The 27,787-nt window shown below is 42.9% G+C and overlaps 1 protein-coding gene across 4 annotated transcripts in view; it reads left to right on the forward strand.

Moving 5' to 3' along the window:
• The first annotated feature begins 1,723 nt into the window (after positions 1-1,723).
• LOC115162510 (phosphatidate phosphatase LPIN1) overlaps positions 1,724-27,787 on the forward strand; it is a 43,211-nt gene continuing 17,147 nt past the window's right edge. For 2 of the 4 annotated variants that reach the window (XM_029713868.1, XM_029713869.1), the window contains exons 1-3: positions 1,725-2,030; positions 15,587-15,787; positions 16,167-16,262. In XM_029713868.1, coding sequence (XP_029569728.1) covers positions 1,971-2,030; positions 15,587-15,787; positions 16,167-16,262 — 357 coding nt within the window. In that variant the 5' untranslated portion in view covers positions 1,725-1,970. Of the gene's footprint in view, positions 2,031-11,290; positions 11,506-15,586; positions 15,788-16,166; positions 16,263-27,787 lie in introns of those variants that run through there. The other 2 variants (XM_029713871.1, XM_029713870.1) reach the window with 2 other exon arrangements.

Here is a 27,787-nt window from a genome sequence, read left to right on the forward strand (position 1 = left end):
CACAAATGTAAACAACCTTGAGGACAGTCTAAGTAGGTTTCACAGCTATTGTTGTTGCAGTTGCCACAATAACTTTAATGCACCTAGATCCAAATGTTTACTCACATTGTGTCCCTTGGACTTTGGGGGGGATGGGGCAGCACGAGATGGCTACTGGGTAGAGGGGACATTGCCAGCGGTTCCCCACTATAGGGTCACCATCTCAAGTTGTAAGGGTGACAGTTTAATATGAGTTGTTGTGTCTACTGTCCACCTTCGTAGGTAATTGTTGAAGAGATTTGGCGGGTGGGTGCTCAATATTTTAAGCAGCCAAGTTAACTATAGTGCATAGCCAAGATTTGAGGATAAATCCTTTAAAAGGACATGTAAATATCTATACAATTCCCCTTGACAAAATTAATAGAAATCCTATAGGAGAAAAAATCTATTGAAATCCTTGGATCCAGTTAGAATCCAATAGAAAAATCCTATCAGATTTTGGAACCAGCCTTGTATCATTTTTATACAGATATCTTAAAGAAACTCTTATCAGTGTGCTGATGTCTGGTGTAGTGGTCTAAGCTCCTGACTCTAGACCACATATGCCTCCTTGGCCAACTGTCTCTTTCCTCACTATCTGTATTTACATCTGTCCTGTAATAAAAGAAACTCAGATCTCCTTAAATAATATATTTTACCCTAGTCCAAAAAAATCCTTTAGGATTCCAATGAAAAAAATCCTCTTAGAATCCAAAAGAACATCCTTTTGGATTCTAATAAAATCCTATAGGATCTTTTGACTGGGGTTTATCTGTGAGAGTGGTGGTAAATTGGTAGAATTGGTCTATTGGTAGAATCCCTGCCAACACACCTAAGGCCCAGGTTCATCATTTTGTGTTTCATTGACAGAGGAGTTCTGTGCTAACAATAATGCTAGGATTCCTGCCATGGTAAAAGCCAGGAGTCAGTGCCTGGGCTAAATCAACTAAATCGGGACTTGTGTTCGACACTCAGTCTCCTGACTGAAAATGATCCACCGATGCACACCGAGCCTAGTTTCAGCACTGTAAGAAAGAATCGAGCTGCATATGACGAAGAAAGAATACTCTGAGCCGCAGCTCAGGGGTCCAACCCAGAGGTGCAAGGGGGCAGACGGGGACATTCAACTGAGCCGTGTACCCTGGGTTGTAAGAGCATGTTGAGCTGACCTACTCGTCTTGCAGCCCTTGGGGTAGGGGGGATAGACGGGGGAGGGGACACTTAGTGGATACCAGGTCCCTGTCCCAAATGGCTGTGATGACGTCACTTAGGGAGCTGAGAGTTGGGTAGCAAACCTGTTCCAGGAGTTACTGCCCATAGAGATGTTTTACTTATGGTGTGTGTGTGTGTGTGCGTGTGCGTGCCTGCATACGTGTGTGTTTGTTTGTGTTTGTACCATCAAAGTGTGCATGCATTTATGTCATGACAGTGTATATGCAATTAATGCATATGTTTGTGTATTCTATGTCTGTGTGTGTATGCTCATGTATACATGTATACAGGTAAAGTGTGTGTGTGTGTGTGTGTGTGTGTGTGTGTGTGTGTGTGTGTGTGTGTGTGTGTGTGTGTGTGTGTTGTCCTGGGTGTCAGCAGCACCTTCTAAAGGAACTGGGATGGGATCTGGTCTGTCCTCTCAGGTTTCGTCTTGGAACGTGGTTCTCAGAACACGCTCGGTAAAATTAAACATCTCCAGAAACACTATATAGACAGTTCGTCCGGTGAGGACACACAGTATAACAGTCTTACAGAGAATCGCAAAGATCACTACTTGGTTTTAACGTCTGAACACACACACACGTCGGACTCTAACACCTGAATACACACGTCCGTCGGATCACCAAGTGTCTAACACACACACACACACATGTCAGTTAGATCACCAGGTTTCTAAACACAGACACACAAGTTGAGGATCCTACGCCTGAGTGGAGATCGAGCCGTGCCATGGAACCATGACCCCAGAGGAACATCTGGAAGAATTCTGCAACGACGCCAGTCCCAACTGGTTCTGGGTAGGGTGGCCTGTCTGTCTGCCTGTCCGAGAGAGAGGGAGATCGAGATGAAAGGGAAAGAGGGCGAGATGAAAGAGAGAGAGAGAGGGGGAGAGAAGAAAGAGAGGGTGGTAGAAGCTTGTTCCTGTACTGTTGGTGGATAGTTATCCAATCTTAATAAGCTAAATGTCATGTCCACACATGGATGGAACAGTGCTGGTTAGTTCTGTTGCTGTTGAGGGAGAGAGGGATGGATATTCCTAGCACGCAATGACTACATCAAATGTGTAACGCTACAAACTCGTTGGATGCATTTGCAGCAGGTTTTGCTTGTGTTTTGGTTATATTTTAGAGATTGAATGATGACTGTATACATTTTCCATTGGGGGAGAGAGGGATAGGGGAGGAGAAAGTGAGGGATATTGTGGGGGAGGGGGGAGAGGGAGAGAGAGGAATGAGGGAGATCCAGCCACCCAAGTCACAGACTGTTTTCTCTGCTATCGTACGGCAAGCAGTGCTGTTGCACCAAATCTGGAACCAACAGGACCGATCCTGAACAGCTTCTAACCCCAAGCCATAAGGCTGCTAAAGAATTTGTCAGGGTAGCTACAGTATTTGGTTAACTATTTAACTATCTGCATTGACCCTTTTTAGGACTAACTTTATTTTGACTCATCGCACACGCTGCTGCTACTGTTGACCATCTGTCACTTTCTTCCTAGTTATATGTACATATCTACCTCAATGACCTCGTACCCCTGCACATGGACTCGCGGCTGGTACCCCGTGTAAATAGCCAAGCTATCTTTACTCATTGTGTATTTAATATAACTTTTATAATAATGTGTTATTACTTTTCTATTATTTCTCTATTTTCTTTCTCTCCGCATTGTAGGGAAGGGCCCATAAATAAGCATTTCACTGTTAGCCCACAGCTGTTGTTTACGAAGGATGTGACAAATACAATTTGATTTGATTTAGGGGGGGGGGCTGTGGGAACGTCTCAGATTGCGCTGTGCACTCAAAAGGCTTCCTTGGACAGACTGCCCCCACCCTCCCTCCCCACACACACACACACACACACATACACACACACACTGGTGGGCATAAACACGGTACACTCTTCAGAAACTCTCTGTAAGGTGTAATAACATGGTCATGTGTACTGTACAGCTGTAGCACTCACAATCTTGTGTTTAATCTGAAAGGCTGTACAGAGGTAGGATCTTTGAGGCCGTTTGCTACAACAGGAAAATAACTCTGCAGCAACAGAAAATGTGAATTATAATGTGGATTTTAAATTTATGGATTTGTTTTCTGTAGGGGTAGATGCATTTTTTTGTTAGGGGAAATCAAGTCTGACATTTGAAAGTGAAAATTACAAACTTTAGAATACTTTTCAAATCTTGAATACACTACAAGTTTGCATTTCTAAGAGTGATCAAATTAAGATCCTACATCTTGTACAGAGACAGTAAAATGCTGCATTCCATTAGCTGTGATGAACACATTGTTTATGGCGTGGAGTTGTACTTCTCTGACCGTGTACAGTACAGTAGAGGCAATGGAGCTGGATTTTTTTTTTTACTAATGGTTTCATAATTATTAAAGGTTTTTAATAAATGAAATAAATCAGGAAAAGAACAGCAGTATAATGGTTATGGGTAGTCATTGTGGTAGTACAGTAACTGTGGCTGCAGATCACATCTAGCTTCCTTCTGCATTTCCCTGAAAGGTCAACACGATCATGTAATGGCCTTCAGTGATTCTATCCTAATGCATATTAAATAGTATTCTTATATTGTACTGGTGGTACTGAAAGTGTAACTGAATGGGTTTGAACCTGGGTCGTCTGTGTGCCACAAGACTGCGGTAGCCCGCTGAGCTAAAGTCTAGGCATAAAGACCTGATTCACACAGTTTATATTATGTTTTCACATTGTCCTGTCCCGTATGGTTCCAGCAACTATGATGGATGCATAACCAGTCCAGTTCAGATCAGATTGGCTCAGTTTGGCCCTATGGTGTGAATCAGGCTTCTGAGTACTCAGGTTTCAGGCAAGGTGACTCGTGACGTGAGCTTGGTTCACCCAACCACCTCTGTCACAAAGGCACCTGTTCTTCTATATGGGTTTAAATCTCCCTATACGGCTGCAGGGTAGATGGTCAGGGCTCGGATATTATTTAAGGTCATTGCCCAGACAGCACATCCTGTTATGTCATGTTAACAACAGGGAAACCCACTATTGACCCCAATGTAATACCCTACAGCCATGCAAAGAAATCAATACCATATGGATCTGTATGGACTATATATGGAAGTCACTGAACTTCGGCTTTATCAGCCCCAGCCTGCGTTATCTGTTTCAGGACACTGCCTGTTCTTTCAGAAGAACACACACATCACAGCTGACACTGTATTTAGTGGGAGAGATAACGAACAGGTCAAGGAGATAGGGACTCATGTAGGTAAAGGCTACCTTATGAGAAATTCTCTTCAAGGTGAATCCCCTCAATGGCATTGTATCACTGGATTAGTGGGGTGTGTGTGTGTGTGTGTGTGTGTGTGCGTTCGGAGTGCGTGCGTACGTGTGTCAGTCACATTGCGACAGTGGGATATTTATTGACTACTCCCAGGATCGGAACAGCCTGTGCCGGCCCTTTCAGCAACAATGGCAGTATAGTAGTAAACAATGGAATCTCCCACCACTCAGGAATGTCTCATGGCTCGTCAATACCCCACACAGGGGCAGGTTGAGAGTTCACTCATTATGCGCGCCTCAGCAGCTCTCTGATTGGCCCACAAAACCCATCCCAGGCGACTCCCCCATCTCCTTGACAACGGTGTGAATGCATTCTTGACCCAGAGTTCCTGGAAGAGATTAGGCTGCAACGCTCTCTCCCTCTTCCCTCCCCCCCCCCCTCCCTCTCTCTCTTCCCCCCTCTCACTCTCCCCCCCCCTCTCACTCTCTCTCTCTCTCTCTTCCCCTCTCTCTCTCTCTCTTCCCCTCTCTCTCTCTCTCCCCCCTCTCTCTCTTCCCCCTCTCTCTCTCTCTCTCTCTCTCTCTCTCTCTCTCTCTCTCTCTTTCTTCCCCCCTCTCACTCTCTCTCTCGCTCTCTCTCTCTTCCCCCCTCTCTCTTCTTTCTCTGACATGGCGGCTGACTGAGGAAGGAAATTAACAGCTTCAGGTGAGGAAAGTTTAAACACACATACTGTGCTGGGTCAACAATCACAACATCAACAGTCAAATGGTTAGGTTGATTTGTAAATAGCTCTTAACACAATTGTATAAGCCATATTTGAACACATTGTCATGTGAAGAACTGCTCTATTTTGCGTGGAAAAGCTGTTTGAACTCTCAAAAGCTCTTTCTAGTGGTCAATTAGTTGGATCCATTAGTCGAATGATAAAAGCACAGCAAAGAGTCTCTCAGTCAGAGCTGCTCTCCCTATTTGACCCTAACCCCTGACCTGACCACTATCTATCCTATACCTCCCTCAGGAGTCGTATACGCATTCTGGGGAGGCCACGGGGACATTAGATTCTCCTCCCTCTTGGCCATCACACAATGACCGACCATTCTAATAGTTCCTAGAAACACTGCACATGTATATTCTGTTCCAACCCATGTCCCGCGGGGCTCTTTTGTTGCCAGATAAATGACTATTGGCTGTTTCGTAATAAATGGCTGTTTCGTAATCGGGAGTCAGGGGCTGCATGCACACACACACATGCAAGCACGTGCACACACACACACACACACACACACAGCCCACCCCTTGGTTATCCTTTACATTGGGCCACAATTCCTGCAACAACTGCTACTACTTCTGTGAGAATTGTTTAAGGGTGTTGCATAGAGCCCCTCAAATTGCCTTAGCTAAGGGCGTCATTTAAGGGTTTTACGGTAGTTTGAAGGACCGTGTGGCAGAAAGAGTCTCTGGTTACTATGGAGACGACCTGATTCACTGACTGAATTTCTAATCAAGGAGAGCGCATTTATTTTGGGAGGTCGAAAATTATAACTTCTACATTCAAGACAGGAGAAACAAATTGATACGGAAAATAATAAAACGTGTTTCTTTTAGTTATTTTTTTGTTTCTATTACTTTCTAGCATGTCAAGCAAATTTACAGTGGAGGTAGCTAGCTCTACAAGCTCTCACAGTCTCACGTCAGAATTAGACGTTCACCCATGTTTCTCAGACGTCAAATTTCAGTGTTTAAGGTTAAGTTTAGGCATTAAAAGGATCGGACCCTTTTATTGAATTTAGCCTAAAATGGCATACCCAAATCTAACTGCCTGTAGCTCAGGCCCTGAAGCAAGGATATGCATATTCTTGATACCATTTGAAAGAAAACACTTTGAAATTTGTGGAAATGAAATTAATGTAGGAGAATATAACACATTAGATCTGTATCATCATCTTTGAAATGCAAGAGAAAGGTCATAATGTATTATTCCAGCCCAGGCGCAATTTAGACTTTGGCCACTAGATGGCAGAACTGTATGTGCAAATTTTTAGAGTGATCCAGTGAAGTATTGCACATCTATTCAAAATGTTGTATCAAGACTGCCCAAATATGCCTAATTGGTTTATTCATAGATTTTAAAGTTCATAATTGTGCACTCTCCTCAAACAATAGCATGGTATTCTTTCACTCTAATAGCTGCTGTAAATTGGACGGTGCAGTTAGATTAACAAGAATTTAAGCTTTCTGCCCATATCAAATATGTCTGTCCTGGGATTTTGGGGGGTTTCTTGCAACCTCATGCTAATCACATTAGCCTACGTTAGCTCAACCGGACCGCGGACGCCACACCGATCCTGAAGAAGTTTTAACTATGAACTTTTTAGGTTAGGGTTAAGTTGAGCAATTAACTCGGAATTCTTAAGTTAGGAAAAAAATATACACAGGCAGTTAGGAAATCTAAGGCTAGCTTTTTCAAGCAGAAATTTGCATCCTGTAGCACAAACTCCAAAAAGTTCTGGGACACTATAAAGCCCATGGAGAATAAGAGCACCTCCTCCCAGCTGCCCACTGCACTGAGGCTAGGAAACACTATCACCACCGATAAATCCACTATAATTGAGAATTTCGATAAGCATTTTTCTACGGCTGGCCATGCTTTCCACCTGGCTACACCTATCCCGGTCAACAGCCCTGCACCCCTGCACCCCTCACAGCAACTCAACCAAGCCTCCCCCATTTCTCCTTCACCCAAATCCAGATAGCTGACGTTCTGAAAGCTGCAAAATCTGGACCCCTTCAAATCAGCTGGGCTAGACAATCTGGACCCTCTCTTTCTAAAATGATCTGCCGAAATTGTTGCAACCTCTATTACTAGCCTGTTCAACCTCTCTTTCGTATCGTCTGAGATTTCCAAAGATTGGAAAGCAGCCGCGGTCATCCCCCTCTTCAAAGGGGGGGACACTCTAGACCAAAACTGCTACAGACCTATATCTATCCAACCCTGCCTTTCTAAGGTCTTCGAAAGCCAAGTTAACAAACAGATTACCGACCACTTCGAATCCCACCGTACCTTCTCCGCTATGCAATCTGGTTTCAGAGATGGTCATGGGTGCACCTCAGCCACGCTCAAGGTCCTAAACGATATCATAACCGCCAACGATAAGAGACATTACTGTGCAGCCGTATTCATCGACCTGGCCAAGGCTTTCGACTCTGTCAATCACCACATTCTTATCGGCAGACTCAACAGCCTTGGTTTCTCAAATGATTGCCTCGCCTGGTTCACCAACTACTTCTCTGAAAGAGTTCAGTGTGTCAAATCGTAGGGCCTGTTGTCCGGACCTCTGGCAGTCTCTATGGGGGTGCCACAGGGTTCAATTCTCGGGCCGACTCTCTTCTCTGTATACATCAATGATGTCGCTCTTGCTGCTGGTGATTCTCTGATCCACCTCTACGCACCCTACTCAACAAATTGGATGCAGTCGATCACAGTGCCATCCGTTTTGTCACCAAAGCCCCCTATATACTACCTACGACTGCGACCTGTACGCTCTCGCTGGCTGGCTCTCGCTTCATGCTCGTCGCCAAACCCGCTGGCTCCAGGTCATCTACAAGTCTTTGCTAGGTAAAGCCCCGCCTTATCTCAGCTCACTGGTCACCATAGCAGCACCCACCCGTAGCACGCGCTCCAGCAGGTATATCTCACTGGTCACCCCCAAAGCCAATTCCTCCTTTGGCCGCCTTTCCTTCCAGTTCTCTGCTGCCAATGACTGGAACGAACTGCAAAAATTACTGAAGCTGGAGACACATATCTCCCTCACTAGCTTTAAGCACCAGGTGTCAGAGCAGCTCACAGATCACTGCACCTGTACATAGCCTATCTGTAAATAGCCCATCCAACTACCTCATCCCCATACTGTATTCATTTATTTATCTTGCTCCTTCGCACCCCAGTATCTCTACTTGCACATTCATCTTCTGCACATCTACCATTCCCGTGTTTAATTGCTATATTGTAATTATTTCACCACCATGGCCTATTTATTGCCTTACCTCCCTTATCTTACCTCATTTGCACACAATGTATATATACTTTTTTTCTACTGTATTATTGACTGTATGTTTGTTTCACTCCATGTGTAACTCTGTGTTGTTGTATGTGTCGAACTGCTTTGCTTTATCTTGGCCAGGTCGCAGTTATAAATGAGAACTTGTTCTCAACTAGCCTACCTGGTTAAATAAAGGTGAAATAAAAAAATGTTGCTCAGTTGGTAGAGCATGGTGTTTGCAACGCCAGGGTTGTGGGTTCGATTCCCATGGGGGGCCAGTATGCATTCACTACTGTAAGTCGCTCTGGATAAGAGCGTCTGCTAAATGACTAAAATGTAAATAAAAAAGGTTAGGCATTAACTCCAATGGTTAAGGTAAGGGTAATGGTTTGGGATAGGCTTAAAACTAAAATATTAAAAACAACGTTCTATCGCTGAATTTGAATATGCAACATTTGGAATCAGAGGCAGATGCTTATGCCCATTCCCCATCCACAATGCTCTAGCAAAACCAAAACCTTTTTGAAGGCAACAGTTGCCCCTAGTGGCCGGTTTCCATGTCATTTCCCGACGTCCTCAGACATGGATGTACATCGAAAGCTGACTTGTATCACTGGTGACCTGCCTGAGCTAGCTAGCCAGCAGCTTTCTAGCCATGGTTTGCGCACCTTCGATTGTTTAGCTAAGTAGCTAGCTAGCTGGTGGATGTTTTTGTTTTGAAACCAGGTCAGAGGAAAGCAATGTTCACCTCCACAAATGTTATTTACATTGATATCCATACTAAATGAAGCACTTAAGGGACCTCATGGACACCCTTAACATTTTCACTTAATGTCAGGGGGAAATTCACCTTAAAATGTTTTGTGCAACTGACTTAAAGTTAAGGAAACTTCAAGGGAAAGATGTGAGGGAAATTAACTTAAAATGCTTTATGTAACCAGGCCCAGAGCCTTATTTCCCCTCCGGCAGCCCAGCACTCACAATGCCCAGGGTTAGTCAGCACTGCGGTGGAGGGAAGACGTGCAGTCATGTCATAATGAGTGGAATTCTGGCGTGTTCTTGGAATTCTGAGCAACAACAAAGTAGCTTGCTGTGTTTGGACAGGATGAGGACTTGATACTCCTAGTGCATAAATCAATCTGTGTCTGAAATCAATGTGGGGCATGCCAAGAGTACGCCAAAACGGTTGCATACCAATGCTAATGTTTTTAGAAAGACAAATTACTTCAGTTTTGTTGTTGGCTGGATTTGCATACTGAGAGAGAAAATGATTGCTATGGGAACAAAAAGGTGCTGTCAATCAAATGCAACTTTTGCAATTTTAACAAACCATTTTTCCTATGTACAGTATACATACTCACTCACTCCTTCTCATGTGTTTGTGTGGGGTGTGTGTGAGTGCAAGAGTGTATGTGTGTTTTTTGAGGTACACTCAAGCATGTCCCTGTACCGGTACTTGCAACTTTAGTCACCAGAGTTTCCCTGAGGACTCGCACAAGTTATGGCTGTATCTACTAAATCACATTGCTCATTGAAACAAGCTTCAGGGCTCTTCCACCCTCATATTCTTTTTAGTCAGTTATTACTCTCGCTCTGCTGCCCGTAGAGCCTATAGGCACCTGCAACAAACCAGGCCCTGCCCTGATTACAGGCACTGGTGCTTTTTCAGTGTGTCAGTTTATGAGTAGAAGAAAGAAAAAGAGGCACGGCCACTGGCTTGAAATACTGTCATTACAGTTACTGTAAATATGCCTGTAAATTGGCCTGCCCTACCCAGTCCTAGTTCCTATTGTAAACACTTTATTGCCATGTATTGCATTTCTGGGAATTCTCACCTATAGGCCTGTTAGATTCTATAGAAAAGTAAATGTAAATTATTAAAAGGATTACAACAAAAACTGTATCTGTAATCAGTTACTTTACTAGCAAAAATATTGTAAACGGATAACAGATACTTTTGAAAAACTAGAGGATTACTTCTTGGATTACTTTTACATTCAGAAAGGATGTTTGCAAAAAAATACATTATGACACCTTTCTGTTTTCTCAATGACATTCAATTCAGCATTGAAAATAGGCGCAGGTTTAAGTTTGTTCCACCTGAGTCTGACCACAAGTCAGAAACCACTATGATGACACACCAAATACGTTTGATGGGGAAAGTAATCAAAAAGTAGCGGAAAGTAATCAGATTACGTTACTTAGTTTGGCTGATCCAGAAATGATGTTATTGATTTACAATTTTGGATAGGTAACTAGTAACTGTAACAGATTACATTTAGAAAGTAACATACCCAACCCTGCCAGGCATGCAGCCATATATACAGGCTGGCTTCTGTAGCAGGTTATATAATTTCATTGCTGACAAGACGTAGTAGGTAAGCAAAGAAGCTTTGCTATTGGATGAAGGAGTCACCTCACCAACAGCTGTCTTCTCCAGAACCCTGGTGATATTTACACTTATATGAATATCTTCGTACATCTGTGGAGGACATTACAAAATGACTTTTACTCTGCCAACTGGACTACACCCCCCTCGCCCCCACATCGCTTGTAACGTTGTGAAAATATGTGAATTCACCTCTTCAAACGAAGAAATGATAGCCTATATGGGTTAGCCTACTGTTCTGAGCTTTAAAAACGACACTGTCCAATACACGTGCTACTTTGTAGCTAGTGGGCCAGTACTGTTACTTGTGGGCTGCGGGGTTCTATCATTGGTTCCCATGGGGGGGTTACGCCGTGCTACGTCACCAGCGGAGTATAGGGAGTGTTGTTTTTCTCTCCGGTGACAGGAGGAGTATCTGCACAGCCCTTTAGCACACCGCCAAGCGGAAGATCAGATGACGGAAAGGTTCCGTTCGGTATTACAATGTAATAGTTGAATTGGAATAAGAAACGCAGATTTACCGATACAGCGGAAGACATTTGAATGGCTAAAATACTCTGAGCTGACAATTCGTCGTCAATAATGTACGTATGAATATGATTGTGAATCCTAGGCTATTTATCCATATGATATTCTTCTCATTTCTGTGTCATTTCTTATCGACGGATAGCTGCACCCAGATCATCTCTGCATGTGTTATTATTAGCCTTGTTTCCTTTTTTATATGAATCAATTGCCAGCACAGGTTCATATAACCTCCAGACTACAGTTATGTTCGTAATTGCGTTGATGCAATGGAGATTGAAATGGGCTATGGTCATAAACAACGGCTCATTTTCAGAAAGTTGTTATTTACGCATTCTAAACTGGTCGGAATGTGAAAGATTCTGTGTTTTATATTAACAGCTGTTTGTGTTAGGTCATGCTTGTCGTCTGATACAGTAGCTGTGTTATGCATCGGTATAGCTCGCAATTAACCTAGAATATATTGAATATATTTGTAAACATATTTTAAATACTTTCAGTTGATGAGGACCGGTGTTGGACAGAAATTGGCCACCTGAATGTGTTCTCTACCCAGTTCATGGCCATTTTATTTGGAAACCTTGACTGCCAGACAGCTTTGGATGGGAAGTCACATGACTTCTACTCCGTGGGGAAGGGAAAGGGGGATACATAGTTAGTTGTACAACTGAATGCATTCAACTGAAATGTGTCTTCCGCATTTAACCCAACCCCTCTGAATCAGAGAGGTGCGGGGGGCTGCCATAATCAACATCCACGTCTTCGGCGCCTGGGGAACAGTGGGTTAACTGCCTTGCTCAGGGGCAGAACGACAGATGTTTATCTTGTCAGCCCGGGGATTCGATCCAGCAGCCTTTCGGTTACTGGCCCAACGCTCTAACCACAGTACTTAAAGGAAAAATCATTTTGCATTATCATGATGATGTGGCACGTGTCAATTTGCTTCTTTAAAATCCAATATCTCCAAAACTTGACAGGAAAACATTTTGGGACTGTATCAACAGTGGACTAATGAACAAAAATAGTTTTCCTTTAATTAAAAATAGGCCTACTTTAAAGTACTACATACGTAGTTTTTTTTATATCTGTACTTTACTATTTATATTTTTGACAGCTTTTTCTTTTGCTTCACTACATTCCTAAAGAAAATACTGTACTTTTTACTCCATACATTTTCCCTGACACTCAAAAGTACTCATTACATTTTGAATGCTTAGCAGGACAGGAAAATGGTCAAATTATGTAAATTAAAAAAAACAAGAACAAACATTGTCTGGTTTGCTTAATATAAGGAATTTGAAATAATTTATACTTTTACTTTTGATACTTAAGTATATTTTAAACCAAATACTTTTAGACTTTTACGCAAGTAGTATTTTACTGGGTGACTTTCACTTTTACTTGAGTCCTTTTCTATTAAGATATTTTAACTTTTACTCAAGTCAATGTCAATAGTACTTTTTCCACCACTGTATATAAATAAGATCCTCTGCCAATGGGACTGTTGTTGATCTGTGGTGTTTGTGTGTTTGATTCCGTCCTGTGTGTGTCCGTCTTGTGTTTGTGCGTGCATGCATTTGTGCGTGTGTGCTGTCTGTAAAGTGAGAGAAGATGATAAACTAGGTGCAGTTAATGTAGCTAGTTAAATAGGGGAGACAGGTAGCCTAGTGGTTAGAGTGTTGGGGCCGTAACTGAAAGGTTGCTGGGTTGAATCCCTGAGCTGACAAGGTACAAATCGGTCTTTCTGCACCTCTAATCTGAGTGTCTCTGGGTTATACTAATATGAAATGTGTGTTACATTGTGGAGTAGGACTAAGTTACTCCTGATCTCAGGTCAGGTTTGTGGTCCCACCCTCATGATTTGCAGAAGGTATGAGTTGATCCTATGTGCCTGTACTTCTACCCAGAGCTGACATTGTATTGTGAGTGTAGTTTATTTTACTGTGGGATATACCCTGGGCCAATACTGTGTGTCTTTTGATTGGTTGGAAACCAGGAAGCAGGTTCATGTCCTTGAGGGGGAAGTGGAGGAAACTCTTGAGCTGAATGAGTTCCCCTGTTAACACATGGTCTGTGTTTGTATTAGTGGGGATGGCAGAACGCGTGGGGAGTGAGGGTTGGGTAGTCATGTAATTGTCCTGAAATGCCACTGATACTGGGTTTAGGGTGGCAGGTAGCCTAGCGTTTAGAGTTTTGGGCCAGTAATCGAAAGGTTGCTAGTTTGAATCACTGAGCCTACAAGGTGAAAAATCTGTTGCTGTGCCTTTGAGCAAAGCCCTGACCCTGTAAAACAACACATTTCACTGCACCTACCTGGTGTGTGTGACAATACAAACATCACTTTGGGGGGAGTCTTGTCAGTTGTCACACTGAGGGAGAGAGAAGTGTGTGTGTGGGGGGGGGGCGTGAGGAGAGAGACTTTATGCTTCCATTGTTTGAGTACTGTTTAAGGTATCTTAGTCTAGGATATACTGTTTGATCGAGTGCAAAGATTAGACCTGTTAGTTTCAGAAGCTAATACAAAAACGTTTTCCCGAAAATGACAACAATGTGAAAAACGGGATTCGTAGATTCAAACAGCGACACTTTACCTCCAAGATATCTGTTCTCCAACGTCTATTTATCTTTGCCTGTTCTATTCGTCCTTGAACACAGAGTATCAGGTGCCCAGGCATAAAGAAAACACATAGTAGGTCTGTCTCGCTGTGGTTGATGATGTCTGTACAGTCTGTTAGATCGACAGCCCTCTCTGAGAGCCTGGTAATTGAGAGGTGTTACGAAATAATGATCATTGGTCAGGAGAACTGACAGGATATTAAAGCTATCTGTCCAGAAGGCATGTGTGTGTGTGTGTGTGTGTGTGTGTGTGCGTGCTAGACTTGACTCAGCAGAAACTGAGTCGGGGATAATAAAGAGGAGAGTATACAGCCAACAAAGTAAACTCACTGTTTAGTGAGAAGAGATGTCGTTCTCCCTCTTGCACTGTTAGGGTCAAATTCTATCTTGAAACCTGCTCACTTAAAGATGGACTCACAAACACCAGTAGTTTTGAAAGTGGTGCTCATGAGCCAAAAGTGGTCCCCGTTTTTTGTGTACCATGTCATCAAATTGTGTACTACATCCATTTCGTATGATATGTTACGTCCTGCAAAACATTTTTTTTTTTTATTGCAATTCGTACGATATGTTACGATTCCAATTCGTACTATATGTTACACATTTGATGTGTTTAAGATCCTGGAGTGCATCTTTAACTCTGACTTCCACATAAACCATGCACACATGTCAAAGGGAGATTTGCACCAAAATGATTGTAGGTGTGTGGTTAAGACTTCTACAGAACATGTTGTCTCTGTCTTTTGCACTGTTAGCGAATCGTCTTTTGTCTATCCTACATGAATAATTCGGTCTGAATCCTAACTTCGTTCACATTGGGCCTCCAGGGAAATGGTTTCCTCTCCCTCTCCAGGGCCCTTTTGGTAATTAGAGGACATTAGTGTTGCTGCCTGCCTGTGACTGAGACACTGGCATGCTGATTAATCCCCTTTCAGATGCCAGTGCAGCAGAGGGCACTGTGCCCCATGTGCATGTGTGTGTCGGTGCGTGTCTGTGCGTGATATGCAGAGTGTAGGCACGTGTTTCAATGAGAACGTCAGTGCGTTTATTTGGAGGGTAGGAGATAGGATCTCAACCGCCTTCAGCCTTTCAGCCATATCGCCTCGGTTTAGTCAGAGTTGTCTGCTGAATATAGCTTTCTTTCCATTGCAATGCAACTCCAGCTCTATTCTGCTGCTTCTTCTGCACAGGGCCGTGGGACTCGGCAGAGGGCTTTTGAGGCACGGCTGGTTGCTTTTCAGCATCATTGTGACAAATGCATCAGTAAAAAAGCCTTCTAATGACCTGATGCGAGGGGGATGAGGATGGTGGGTCAGAGTGGAATGTGACTCACAGTTAGAGAGTCAGGGAAACCTAACCCAGCTGATCAATCCATATTTCCCGAGGCATTAACGTCACTCTGGTATATCAGGATATTACTCGACAGGATCATCAAGAATCGGCGTCAGGCAGTTTGGGAAACGAGAGATTTGATGTATTTCTCTCTTTCTCTCTCCCCCTCCACCCTCTCACCCTCTCTCTCAGTCTCAGACCATGAACTACGTGGGCCAGTTGGCAGGCCAGGTGTTTGTGCAGGTGAAGGAGCTGTACCGGGGCTTGAACCCGGCCACTCTTTCAGGCTGCATCGACGTCATCGTGGTACGGCAGCCTGACGGCACCCTGCAGTGCTCGCCCTTCCACGTCCGCTTTGGCAAGATGGGTGTGCTGCGTTCCCGTGAGAAAGTGGTGAGAGGACAACGGAATGTGGGGGGGGGGGGGGGGGGGGTCTGGGTAAAGGGGCACTGGGACAGAGGACATAGGGTAATAGAGAGTGATGGGTGTTAACAGTACTGGCAAGAGGGGGGGGGGGTCATCCTGGCTCAGTGTCATACGGAAATTACCAGAGCGAGAATAGGGGGATGAGAGAAAGATAGAAAATATAGAAAATAGAACAAATGTAAAGATAGAAGGAGAGTTGGATGGTAGAGATGGTTGGAGAGACAGAGAGACATGAAATGTAGAGCAGAGGAAAGAAAGTGATTGAGGGTAGAGCGGAGGAAAGAGAGAGAGAGAGATAGAGTGGGATGGAGAGCTATAGTGATGGCTGGTTTCCTCTGTGTATCAGGTGGACATAGAGATCAATGGAGAGCCTGTGAGTCTACAAATGAAGCTGGGGGAGAACGGAGAAGCCTTCTTCGTCAAGGAGACGGAGAACACACTGGTACGTACCGTGTGACACACACACACACACACACAGAACCATGGCTAGAAACAGCACACATATTGTTCACAGGACAACATGTGCTGAATGTCACTCAGCACAAGAGAGAGAGAGAGAGAGAGAGAGAGAGAGAGAGAGAGAGAGAGAGAGACTGACTCTGGCGTTGTGTTTTTAAAGAAAGGACTGTACAGCCAGTGGTCCCAGTTGATTGGTGTTAACTCTGATGAAAGACACAACGAAACACAGTACAGGTGCAGGACAACACTATGCTGAAGGCTGGAGAGTCGTGATTCATTTTTTAGCATGCAAATAATATATATATATATGCAAGCGGTGGGTCACTCTGAAATAGTGCGTTCTATTTACGTATTTACAATGTGTACGAGTTCACCATTTACAGGAAATGTAAATAGTGGACTCGTACACATTGTAAATATGGAAATAGAATGCACTATTTCAGAACGTGACCTATCGCTTTCATGTCAATATCAAACAGGGAAGAATTGACGTTCGCAATCTCCCCCTAGCTGCAACCATAGCCAATCACATAACACCTTATTGGCATCTGACTTGAACCAACCAATAGAAATACATAAATATTGCAGTGGCATGAGGAAACATATCCAACCCTGTTAGACTGACTGTTAGACTGTAATGTGAGCGGTGCTTTTTGGAAACAAACCATGAGGACACATGTTGTAACTGGATCCTAGACATGACAGGAACAGAATGGACCCCTTGCCCCGCCAAGGCCAAACACACAGCCCGGCCAAGAACCGTGAAGAATCTATGAAAAGGTCACGGGTTCATGCCAAATAGGTTTCAGGCAGAATCTCAGTGATGTGATCTCACACAGTATGAAGTGATGCACCAGTCATACTTACACACACACACACACACACACTAAGCCATGCGTACTAAATAGTGTGCACTTTGTGGCACCGTCTTATGCAGATACAGACGACAGGAGGAGAGAAAGAATCTTTTAATAGATGACATTTACTACGATCAGCAAATTGAAAGCCAATTACCATTAGTAGAGGGAAATGCCAGACTGAATCGTTTTGTTTGAAGTACAGTCTACAGATGTGTGTTCTTATAGTCAGTCATTTATTCATCTAGTATGTGGCTCTCCGAGCTCTCAGAGTAGCTGCTACACCCAACTCCCAGCCCTTAGTAATAACATCACGCAGGAGAGAGGAGGAGAGGGAAATGATGAAGGGATGAAGGGATGATACTTAGTCTTTTCTCCAGTAAAGGGATTAAAACAGAGCTGTCATAATCTGGGGTTTAGATTAATTGGGATGTCGTGACTGTCTGAGTCAGACTCCCGATCCATACCATGGTCCCATTTCCCTCCACCCCTCTTTCCTGATACAACCTCTCCTCTTTACTTCTGTCTTTTCCTCTCTCCTCTCTGCTCTCTCCTGTCCTCTCCTTCTACCTCCTTCCACCCCTCACCTCGCCTCACTTTTCCCTGCTACAACCTTTCCTCTCTCCTCTCTGCTCTCTCCTCTTCTTCTGTCTCCTTCCACCCCTCTCCTCACCTCACCAGACTTTTCCCTGCTACAACCTTTACTCTCTCTTCTCTTCCTCTCTCTTCCTCCCCCTCCTCACTTCTCCCTCCACTCTTCTCCTCTCTTTTCTCCCCCTCCTCACTCTCCCTCCGCTCTTCTCCTCCCTCCTCTCTCCTACTCCCTCCTCTCCTCCTCTCTGCCCTAGTCTATGCCCCTCTTTCAGGCAGAAACATGTTCCTTCTTAATAACAAAGAATCACTGTAGAGATTCTATTTTCCTGACAGTGGCTGTATACCTTTTCAGCATCCAGTTGGTTCTTCATTTTACAGTGTGTGTCTTGGTTGGACTGTAAAGATCTTGTTTCTCCTAACCCTCTGGGAATAATCTCCCTCCTAAACATAGCTGTCCCTCCGCCGCCCCACTGAAAAAACAACCCTATTTATGCACAGTCCACACACACACACGGCTGAGGAGTCTGTCCTCTCCCTGATTCCCCGTCTCTACCGTATACGTGGTAGGGGAGAGCACTGAGGTATCAATGTACGGCTCTATCTCTCTCTCCTACTCTCTCTCCCTCCCAGGTTTTCAGATTATCTGAAGGTGGCAGGATCAACGATAACAGTGTCAAAGAACCCGTTTGCACTGGCACTAGCCAAGCTCTAAACTACCCCTCCTACCCCCCTCTCTCCAGGGCCGGATTACCGAAAGGGCCTGCAGGGCGTGTGCCCCAGGGCCCTCGACCTTCGGGGGGCCCACAACCCAAATTTACCGCAGATAGCATATGTGACCCGTTTCAGGAAGCTAGGCATGTGTCACTACTTCACAGGAGAGGCATTTTAACGTAATTTTTTTTTTAAATCAAAATGCGTATTTTTTGTGTGGCAGAAATACCTTCTGGAACATGTGAACTTTCATGTGCCTTAATAACAAATGTGTATGCCATCTGTAAATACGAATAAAGTTGTTGACTTATGAGCCTATTTGGTTTAGCCACTGAAAAAGCGAGGAACCTTCCAGCTAGCCATGATTGGCTGATATAATGGATGGGCTGGACATGCTGAGAGATGAGTTTGGATTGGTCTGCCATGTAGCATGCTTCTGTCTATAAGATGAGCTGCTCAGTATGTACAGTATAGATAATCCTTGCTACCGCAGCTTTTTTGAAAGATATAATATTAGCCATGGAGAACTGCAAAAGTGTTGCTACTGCTCTCAAAAACATTGCTGCCCGGAATTTAACAAGGGCTATCGACAAAGATCAGTGTGAAAATGTTGTGATGGACTACTTTCTGTACACGGTCAGTGTGAACCTTGACACAACGCTGGCCAAACAAGCTGTACAAACAAAACTGAGTTAAAGGGGTTCCAGTCTGCCGTGAATCGTTCATCTATGTAAAGTGCATTCAGAAAATATTCAGAAATCTTAACTTTTTCCACATTTTGTTACGTTACAGCCTTATTCTAAAATGGATTAAATCGTTTTTTTTGTCTCTTAATAATCTCCAGTCAATGACAATAAAAAAAATTAAAAAATGAAATACCACATTTACAAAAGTATTCATACACTTTACTCAGTACTTTGTTGAATCACCTTTGGCAGCGATTACAGTCTCGAGTCTTCTTGGGTGTGACGCTACAAGCTTTGCACACCTGTATTTGGGGAGTTTCTCCCATTCTTCTCTGCAGATCCTCTCAAGCTCTGTCAGGTTGGGTGGGGAGTGTTGCTGCCCAGCTATTTTCAGGTCTCTCCAGAGATGTTCGATCGGGTTCAAGTCCGGCTCTGCCTGGGCCACTCACGGACATTCAGAGACTTGTCCCGAAGCCACTCCTGTGTTGTCTTGGCTGTGTGCTTAGGGTCGTTGTCCTGTTGGAAGGTGAACCTTTGCTCCAGTCTGAGGTCCTGAGCGCTCTGGAGCAGGTTTTCATCAAGGATTTCTCTGTACTTTGCTCCATTCATCTTTCCCTCGATCCTGACTAGTCTCCCAGTCCCTGCCGCTGAAAAACATCCCCACAGCATGATGCTGCAACCACCATGCTTCACCGTAGGGATGGTGCCAGGTTTGCTACAGACGTGACGCTTGGCATTCAGGCCGAATTGTTCAATCTTGGTTTCATTAGACCAGAGAATCTTGTTTCTCATGGTCTGAGGGTCCTTTGGGTGCCTTCTGGCAAACTCCTGTCATGTGCCTTTTACTGAGGAGTGGCTTCCACCTGGCCACTCTACCATAAAGGCCTGATTGGTGGAGTGCTGCAGAGATGGTTGTCCTTCTGGAAGGTTCTCCAATCTCCGCAGAGGAACTCTGGAGCTTTGTCAGAGTGACCATTAAGTTCTTGGTCACCTCCCTGACCAAGGCCCTTCTCCCCCGATTGCTCAGTTTGGCTTTTTCCATTTAAGAATGATTGAGGAAACTGTGTTCTTGGGGACCTTCAATGCTGCAGAAATGTTTTGGTACCCTTCCCCAGATCTGTGCCTCGACACAATCCTGTCTCGGAGATCTACGGAGAATTCCTTCGACCTCATGGCTTGGTTTTTGCTCTGACATGCACTGTCAACTGTGGACCTTATATAGACAGGTGTGTGCTTTTCCAAATCATGTCCAATCAACTGAATTTACCACAGGTTGTAGAAACATCTCAAGAATGATCAACGGAAACAGGATGCACCCGAGTTCAATTTCGAGTCTCATAGCAAAGGGTCTGAATACTTATGTAAATAAGGTATTTCTGTTTTTATTTTTTATACATTTGCAAAAATATCTAAAAACCTGTTTTCGCTTTGTCATTATGGGGTGTTGTGTGTAGATTGATGAGGAAAACATTTAATTTAAACCATTCTAGAATAAGGCTGTAATGTTACAAAATGTGGAAAAAGGGAAGGGGTCTGAATACTTTCCTAAGGCATTGTATATGGGTAAGAGTCAAGCTACATTTTCAGATATGATGCATTTTTAATTTAGTCAGAAAGTCATTTTCATTGCAAGTTAAAGCGTACTTTTAGCTAGCTATTGAATATTAGCTTGCTGGCTCGCAAGCTAACGTTACGTGTATGATCTCTGTAGTAATATTATTTGTATATCAGAAAGCCATTTGCAAATGCTAGTTATAGCCTACTGTTAGCTAGCTAGCTAACATTGAACCTAGTTGGTTAGCTTTAGCTACCTGCATATTCATACTACAGCATTTCATGCATGGTGGCTATCTACGACGATCCGCTTTGTATTGCTAGTAGAATGGGTTAGGATTGTGGTTAACTGTTTAGCTAGGTAGCTAGCTACATGTCTAAACAAAAGACTCCACTTCACCAGTTTATTACATGACCCATCAAGTTAGCCAGTTGTGTCTGGGGGTGATTACGGCCATCTATTGCATTTCATGAACATGTGTACATGTCCAGACTTTAGTGATCCATCGAGTTTGCTAGATGTGGCTGGAGGGTGGTTATAGCATTTCCTTCACATGACCCATCAATTTAGACAAGTGTGTCGGGTAAGCATCATCTAGTAATTATAAAATATTTATACAATATTTCTATCTGGACACTTTGACTTGTTGCTAGTATGTAAATACCTGTCTATTTGTGGTAAAATCACCCTGATGAACTCTTTAGTCATATCCCAGTTTACCTATTTGCTTATGGCCTGGTTTTTTAAATTATATGAGCAAAAAATATTCCATTTTATTTGAAACGACAAGCCAGACAAAATTAAACGGGCCTATTTATATAATGAATATGAATTCGGAGGGCAGAAATGATTCAATATTAAAGCATTAGACCTCTCACTAAAGGCTTCAGTCATACAAAAGTTATACTTAAATCTGAACTGGTTCTCTAGCAGATTAGTAAGAATGTCTCACCCCATGTTCAGTAATGTATCAAGGCTCAGGCTAAGACCCAGATACAGACACAAGAGGCAGATAATACGGGTCTCAGACTTTATTATAGTACAAGGGGCAGGCAAAAGGTAAGTCAAGGCAGTTAAAGAGTTGTAATCCAAATCATAATGGCCTTTTTCCCATTATTCAGATTACAACCTCTCACTTTTGGTTATTTAAAAATGAAATAATATCCACAATATCGCAATTTTTTAAAACAAGCTATAAAAATGTGGGTTGCAATTTCAGTTTAATCCATCAGAAAAGACAGAACACATATTACAACAAATATTATGTTTAACTCAAAAATACTAATTGATAAAAAAACAATATTTTTTACTCTTTGTAAATTATATCATAAATAGGACTTGTGGAGTTATGTCACACATGCAGCTATTACAACCAACTAATTGCAGCATTACAAAATTCTTGCAACCAATAGAATTTTATATATATGGGGGATTCAACTATCTATATATATGGGGGATTCAACACACATAAAACGGTAAATCGAATCGTTTCTAGTCATCTCTCCTTCCAGGCTTTTTCATCTTTGAACTTATATTGTGATTGGCATCTAAACTTTCATAGTATTACCACGACAACCGGCAACACAGTTCGTCTTTCAATCACCCACGTGGGTATAACCAATGAGGAGATGGCACGTGGGTACCTGCTTCTATAAACCAATGAGGAGATGGGAGAGGCAAGACTTGCAGTGCGATCTGCGTCAGAAATAGAAAGGACTTCTATTTTAGCCCTTGGCAACGCTGAAGCTCTTTGACACGCGCGAGCAGTGTAGATGCAATAATTGAATTACATAGATTTCTAAATTTATTTTGCAACACTCGCGCACATGACGCGAGCAGTGTAGTCAGGCTATTAGGCATGTTCACGCAGATGAGCAGGGACCCTGGGCATCTTTCTTTTGGTGTTTTTCAGAGTCAGTAGAAAGGCCTCTTTAGTGTCTTAAGTTTTCATAACTGTGACCTTAATTGCCTACCGTCTGTAAGCTGTTAGTGTCTTAACGACCGTTCCACAGGTGCATGTTAATTTATTGTTAATGGGAAACAGTGTTTAAACCCTTTACAATGAAGATCTGTGAAGTTATTTGGATTTTTACAAATTATCTTTGAAAGACAGGGTCCTGAAAAAGGGACGTTTCTTCTTTTGAGTTTATATTTACAAAAAAATATATAGGGGAATGAAATGATGCGCACAATTACATTAATGGAAGCCACAATCTATCCACAATCTATCTGCTGATCAATCCCCCCCCCCAAAAAAAATGTACAAAAAAATTAAAACAACAATATGCAAGTAACCATTTCACTGTACCGTTTACATTTTTTACATTACATTTTAGTCATTTAGCAGACGCTCTTATCCAGAGCGACTTACAGTAGTGAATGTATACATTTCATACATTTTTTTTCTCTGTACTGGTCCCCCTACTGGTCCCCCGTGGGAATCGAACCCACAACCCTGGTGTTGCAAACACCATGCTCTACCAACTGAGCCACACGGGACACCTTCTGTATCCTGTGCATGTGACAAATACACTTTGATTTTATTTGATATAGTGCGTTAACCAGAGACGGGAATATGAAGAACATGACCTACACCAAAGTCAGATTAGGATATATGCCAAGGACTAGATAAAGTGTACTTTAACCTGGAATTTTTCCTTATTGTAGGCTATTGCTTTCACCACTTTTAGCCTTGAAATCTTTGGTTGTTTACTACACTACCTTACTCACACTATTTAGCACATGGCCTCACATGTGAATCCTTAAAGAGATGGGTGGGGCTAAGGCTTAAAAGGGTGTGAACGATACTGAGTAGGTGTAGACAAAGAAGAGCTCTCCAGTAGGTGTAACAAAATATTCAAGGACCATTTTCTCAAAAGTGGGGTTACAAGTTTATCAACTTTCAAAGCAGAAATCATTTTCATTGTTCCTCAACTGCAGTGTATGATATACCATTTTGTAGCTCTGAGTCTCTACTTTTATCCAATGTAAAAAACACAATTTCAAATTTTGCAACATAAGATTGAATCAAGGTGGTTGGTCACATATGATAGCAAATTGTGTAGAATTGCAGGACATTAGCTTTAAAACTGCACAATTTTCTCTTAGCCTCGTGACAAATTATGTAGAATTGCAAAAAATGTGCTTTAAAACTGCACAATTGTCTCTCGGCCTCATGGCAAAATGTGAACAAAAGCATGAGATGAGCTATAAAAAAGCAAAACAAAACAATCCCTGCCCGATGGCAAAAAGTGTAGAATTTAAGGAAATAAGCTTTAAAACTGCAGCATTTTCTTTTATCCTTATGAAAAAATGTGTAGAATAGCATTATAAAACTGCAAAAAAAAGGCAGTTGTCGAACTAAGGGGCCTAACTCGAACCATGAAAAACAGCCCCAGACCATTATTCCTCCTCCACCAAACTTTACAGTTGGCACTATGCATTCGGGCAGGCAGCGTTCTCCTGGCATCAGCCAAACCCAAATTCGTCCGTCGGACTGCCAGATGGTGAAGCGTGATTCATCACTCCAGAGTCCAATGGCGGTGAGCTTTACACCACTCCAGGCGAGGCTTGGAATTGCGCATGGTGATTTTAGATTTGTGTGCGGCTGCTCAGCCATGGCTCTCAACTAACTGTTCTTGTGCTGACATGGCTTCAAGAGGCAGTCTGGAACTCAGCAGTGAGTGTTGCAACCGAGGACAGATAATTCAGCACTCGGCGGTCCCGTTCTGTGTGGCCTACCACTTCGCAGCTGAGCCGTTGTTGCTCCTAGACGTTTCCACTTCACAATAACAGCACTTGACTGGGGCAGCTCTAGCAGGGCAGAAATTTGGCGAACTGACTTGTTGGAAAGGTGGCATCCTATGACGGTGCCACGTTGAAAGTCACTGAGCTCTTCAGTAAGGCCATTCTACTACTATGTTTGTCAATGGAGATTGCATGGTTGTGTGTTCGATTTTATACACCTGTCAGCAACGGGTGTGACTGAAATAGCCGAATCGACTAATTTGTTATATACTGTTATACAGTTTTTTATATATATAATTTGATATATATAATTTGATTTGAGTCAGAAAACAGTGTTCATATGATAGGGAAGATCTACAAAACCTTGCAGAAAGCAAATGCAACTGACAATCTCTTAGAAAAAACGATAAACTATTAGATCCACGACCTAAAAAGAACTGACGTTTGCACAATATGGAAGCAAAGTTGGTGCATAACTAACAAAATTACAATTAACGAAAATGTATTATTTTAATTTTTTATTTCACTTTTATTTAACCAGGTAAGCTAGTTGAGAACAAGTTCTCATTTACAACTGCGACCTGGCCAAGATAAAGCAAAGCAGTGCGACATAAACAACAACACAGAGTTACACAAGGAATAAACAAGTGTACAGTCAATAACACAATAGAAAAAAAAAAGTATATATACAGTGTGTGCAAATGGCGTGAGGAGGTAAGGCAATAAATAGGCCATAGTAGCGAAGTAATTACAATTTAGCAAATTAACAATGGAGTGATAGATGAGCAGATGATGATGAGCAGATGATGGTGTGTAAGTAGTGATACTGGTGTGCAAAAGAGCAGCAAAGTAAATGAAAACAATATGGGGATGAGGTAGGTAGATTGGGTGGGCTATTTACAGATGGACTATGTACAGCTGCAGCCATCGGTTAGCTTCTCAGATAGCTGATGTTTAAAGTTAGTGAGGGAAATGTAAGTCTCCAGCTTCAGCGATTTTGCAATTCGTTCCAGTCACTGGTCACTGGCAGCAGAGAACTGGAAGGAAAGGCGGCCAAATGAGGTGTTAGCTTTGGGGATGACCAGTGAGATATACCTGCTGGAGCGCGTGCTACGGGTGGGTGTTGTTATCGTGACCAGTGAGCTGAGATAAGGCGGAGATTTACCTAGCATAGACTTATAGATGACCTGGAGCCAGTGGGTCTGGCGACGAATATGTAGCGAGGGCCAGCCGACTAGACCATACAGGTCGCAGTGGTGGGTGGTATAAGGCGCTTTGGTAACAAAACGGATGGCACTGTGATAGATTGCATCCAATTTGCTGAGTAGATTATTGGAAGCTATTTTGTACCCTAGTCAGTTTTACTAGGGTAAGTTTGTCGGCGTGAGTGAAGGAGGCTTTGTTGCAAAATAGAAAGCCGATTCTAGATTTGATTTTGGATTGGAGATGTTTGATATGAGTCTGGAAGGAGAGTTTACAGTCTAGCCAGATACCTAGGTATTTGTAGTTGTCCACATATTCTAGGTCAGAACCGTCCAGAGTAGTGATGCTGGTTGGGTGGGCGGGTGCGGGCAGCGATCGGTTGAAAAGTGTCCAAAGATGGGCCAGATGTATACAGAATGGTGTCGTCTGCATAGAGGTGGATGAGGGAATCACCCGCAGCAAGAGCGACATCGTTGATATATACAGAGAAAAGAGTCAGCCCGAGAATTGAACCCTGTGGCACCCCCATAGAGACTGCCAGAGGTCCGGACAACAGGCCCTCCGATTTTACACACTGAACTCTAACTGCGAAGTAGTTGGTGAACCAGGCGAGGCAGTCATTTGAGAAACCAAGGCTATTGAGTCTGCCAATAAGAATACGGTGATTGACAGAGTCGAAAGCCTTGGCCAGGTCGATGAAGACGGCTGCACAGTACTGTCTTTTATCGATGGCGGTTATGATATCGTTTAGTACCTTGAGCATGGCTGAGTTGCACCCGTGACCAGCTCTGAAACCGGGTTGCACAGCGGAGAAGGTACGGTGGGATTCGAAATGGTCAGTGATCTGTTTATTAACTTGGCTTTCAAAGACTTTGGAAAGGCAGGGCAGGATGGATATAGGTCTGTAACAGTTTGGGTCTAGAGTGTCTTAATCCAGTATAAACTAATATATAGAATTTGTTATACAAGAGACAAAATTCACACATTTTACAGCACAACGGTAGAGTCATGTCTTAAGTGTAAAACTAACAATGACTCAATAATCCATGTTTTCTGGGAACGCTATAAAGTCCAACATTTATGGGCAGAGCTAGAAAGTTGGCTGTCAGAAGTATTACAATGTAAACTTCCTTTTAATCTGTGTGTCTGCATATTTCAAGACATGGAAAATGTGGTGTGAAATAAGACCCATTGGGCTGGACTATTCTCTTCTCATCACTCATCTTGAAAAAAATCTATACAAAAAACGTGGAAATAAATCATGAATCTTTCTTCATTAACAAAATGGAAAAATTGAATGATTTATCTTTAAATATTGAAATAGTATGGGCGACCGAGAAAAACAAATTGGTAGAATTTAAGGGCATGCGGTAAACAATAACGCAGGCACTAGGGATGGGGGTGTGAGTATGTAATCGTTGTTTGAGTGTGTCTGTAACACAGGAGGTTGGTGGCACCTTTATTGGGAGAACAGGCACGTGGTAACGGCTGGAGAAAAATCAGTGGAATGGTATCAAATATTCCATTCGCTCCATTCCAGCCATTATTATGAGTTGTCCTGCCCTCAACAGCCTCCACTGGTCTGTAAGTTGCTGATCATATGTGTATGTTTGAATTTGGTGTGAATTTTTTAAATATTTTTTAAATTTATTATAATAATAATAACCATTTTTTTGTTTGTTGGAATGACATGTTCCTGTTTGGGTTGTGCTATAGTTTAGATTAGGTGGATGTACTCAACTCAATCAAATCAACGTAAATAACGAGTAGGTTGAAAGTTGCTATATAAGCCAAGGAGTAATCCCCATATAGGACATTGGACAGGCTTGAGACGTGATACAGGTTTAGTTGAAATAATGGTGTTTATTTCATATATTCTATTTAGTGGGGTTGAGGCAGGATTGTATTCCAGTAGGATGAGCTGAGTGTGATGTAGGTTTCAGGGTCAGGGTATTAAGTGAATGGACGTAACCTGACATGCTGTGCCCAGAGCGCTAGCTGCTAATACGTCTGTGTCCGTACAGCCATGAATGTAGTCTGCTGTTAGCTTCTCTGTGGACATGTGCATCGGACCACACGTGGCCTTGTGTGTGTGATAGTATGCATTGTGGGCAGTGTTAGTTTGGTGCTAATTGTAGTAGCCTTAGGGTCTTAA

The sequence above is a fragment of the Salmo trutta genome, chromosome 25 (genome assembly GCF_901001165.1).
Source record: "Salmo trutta chromosome 25, fSalTru1.1, whole genome shotgun sequence".
Classification (NCBI taxonomy): domain Eukaryota; kingdom Metazoa; phylum Chordata; class Actinopteri; order Salmoniformes; family Salmonidae; genus Salmo; species Salmo trutta.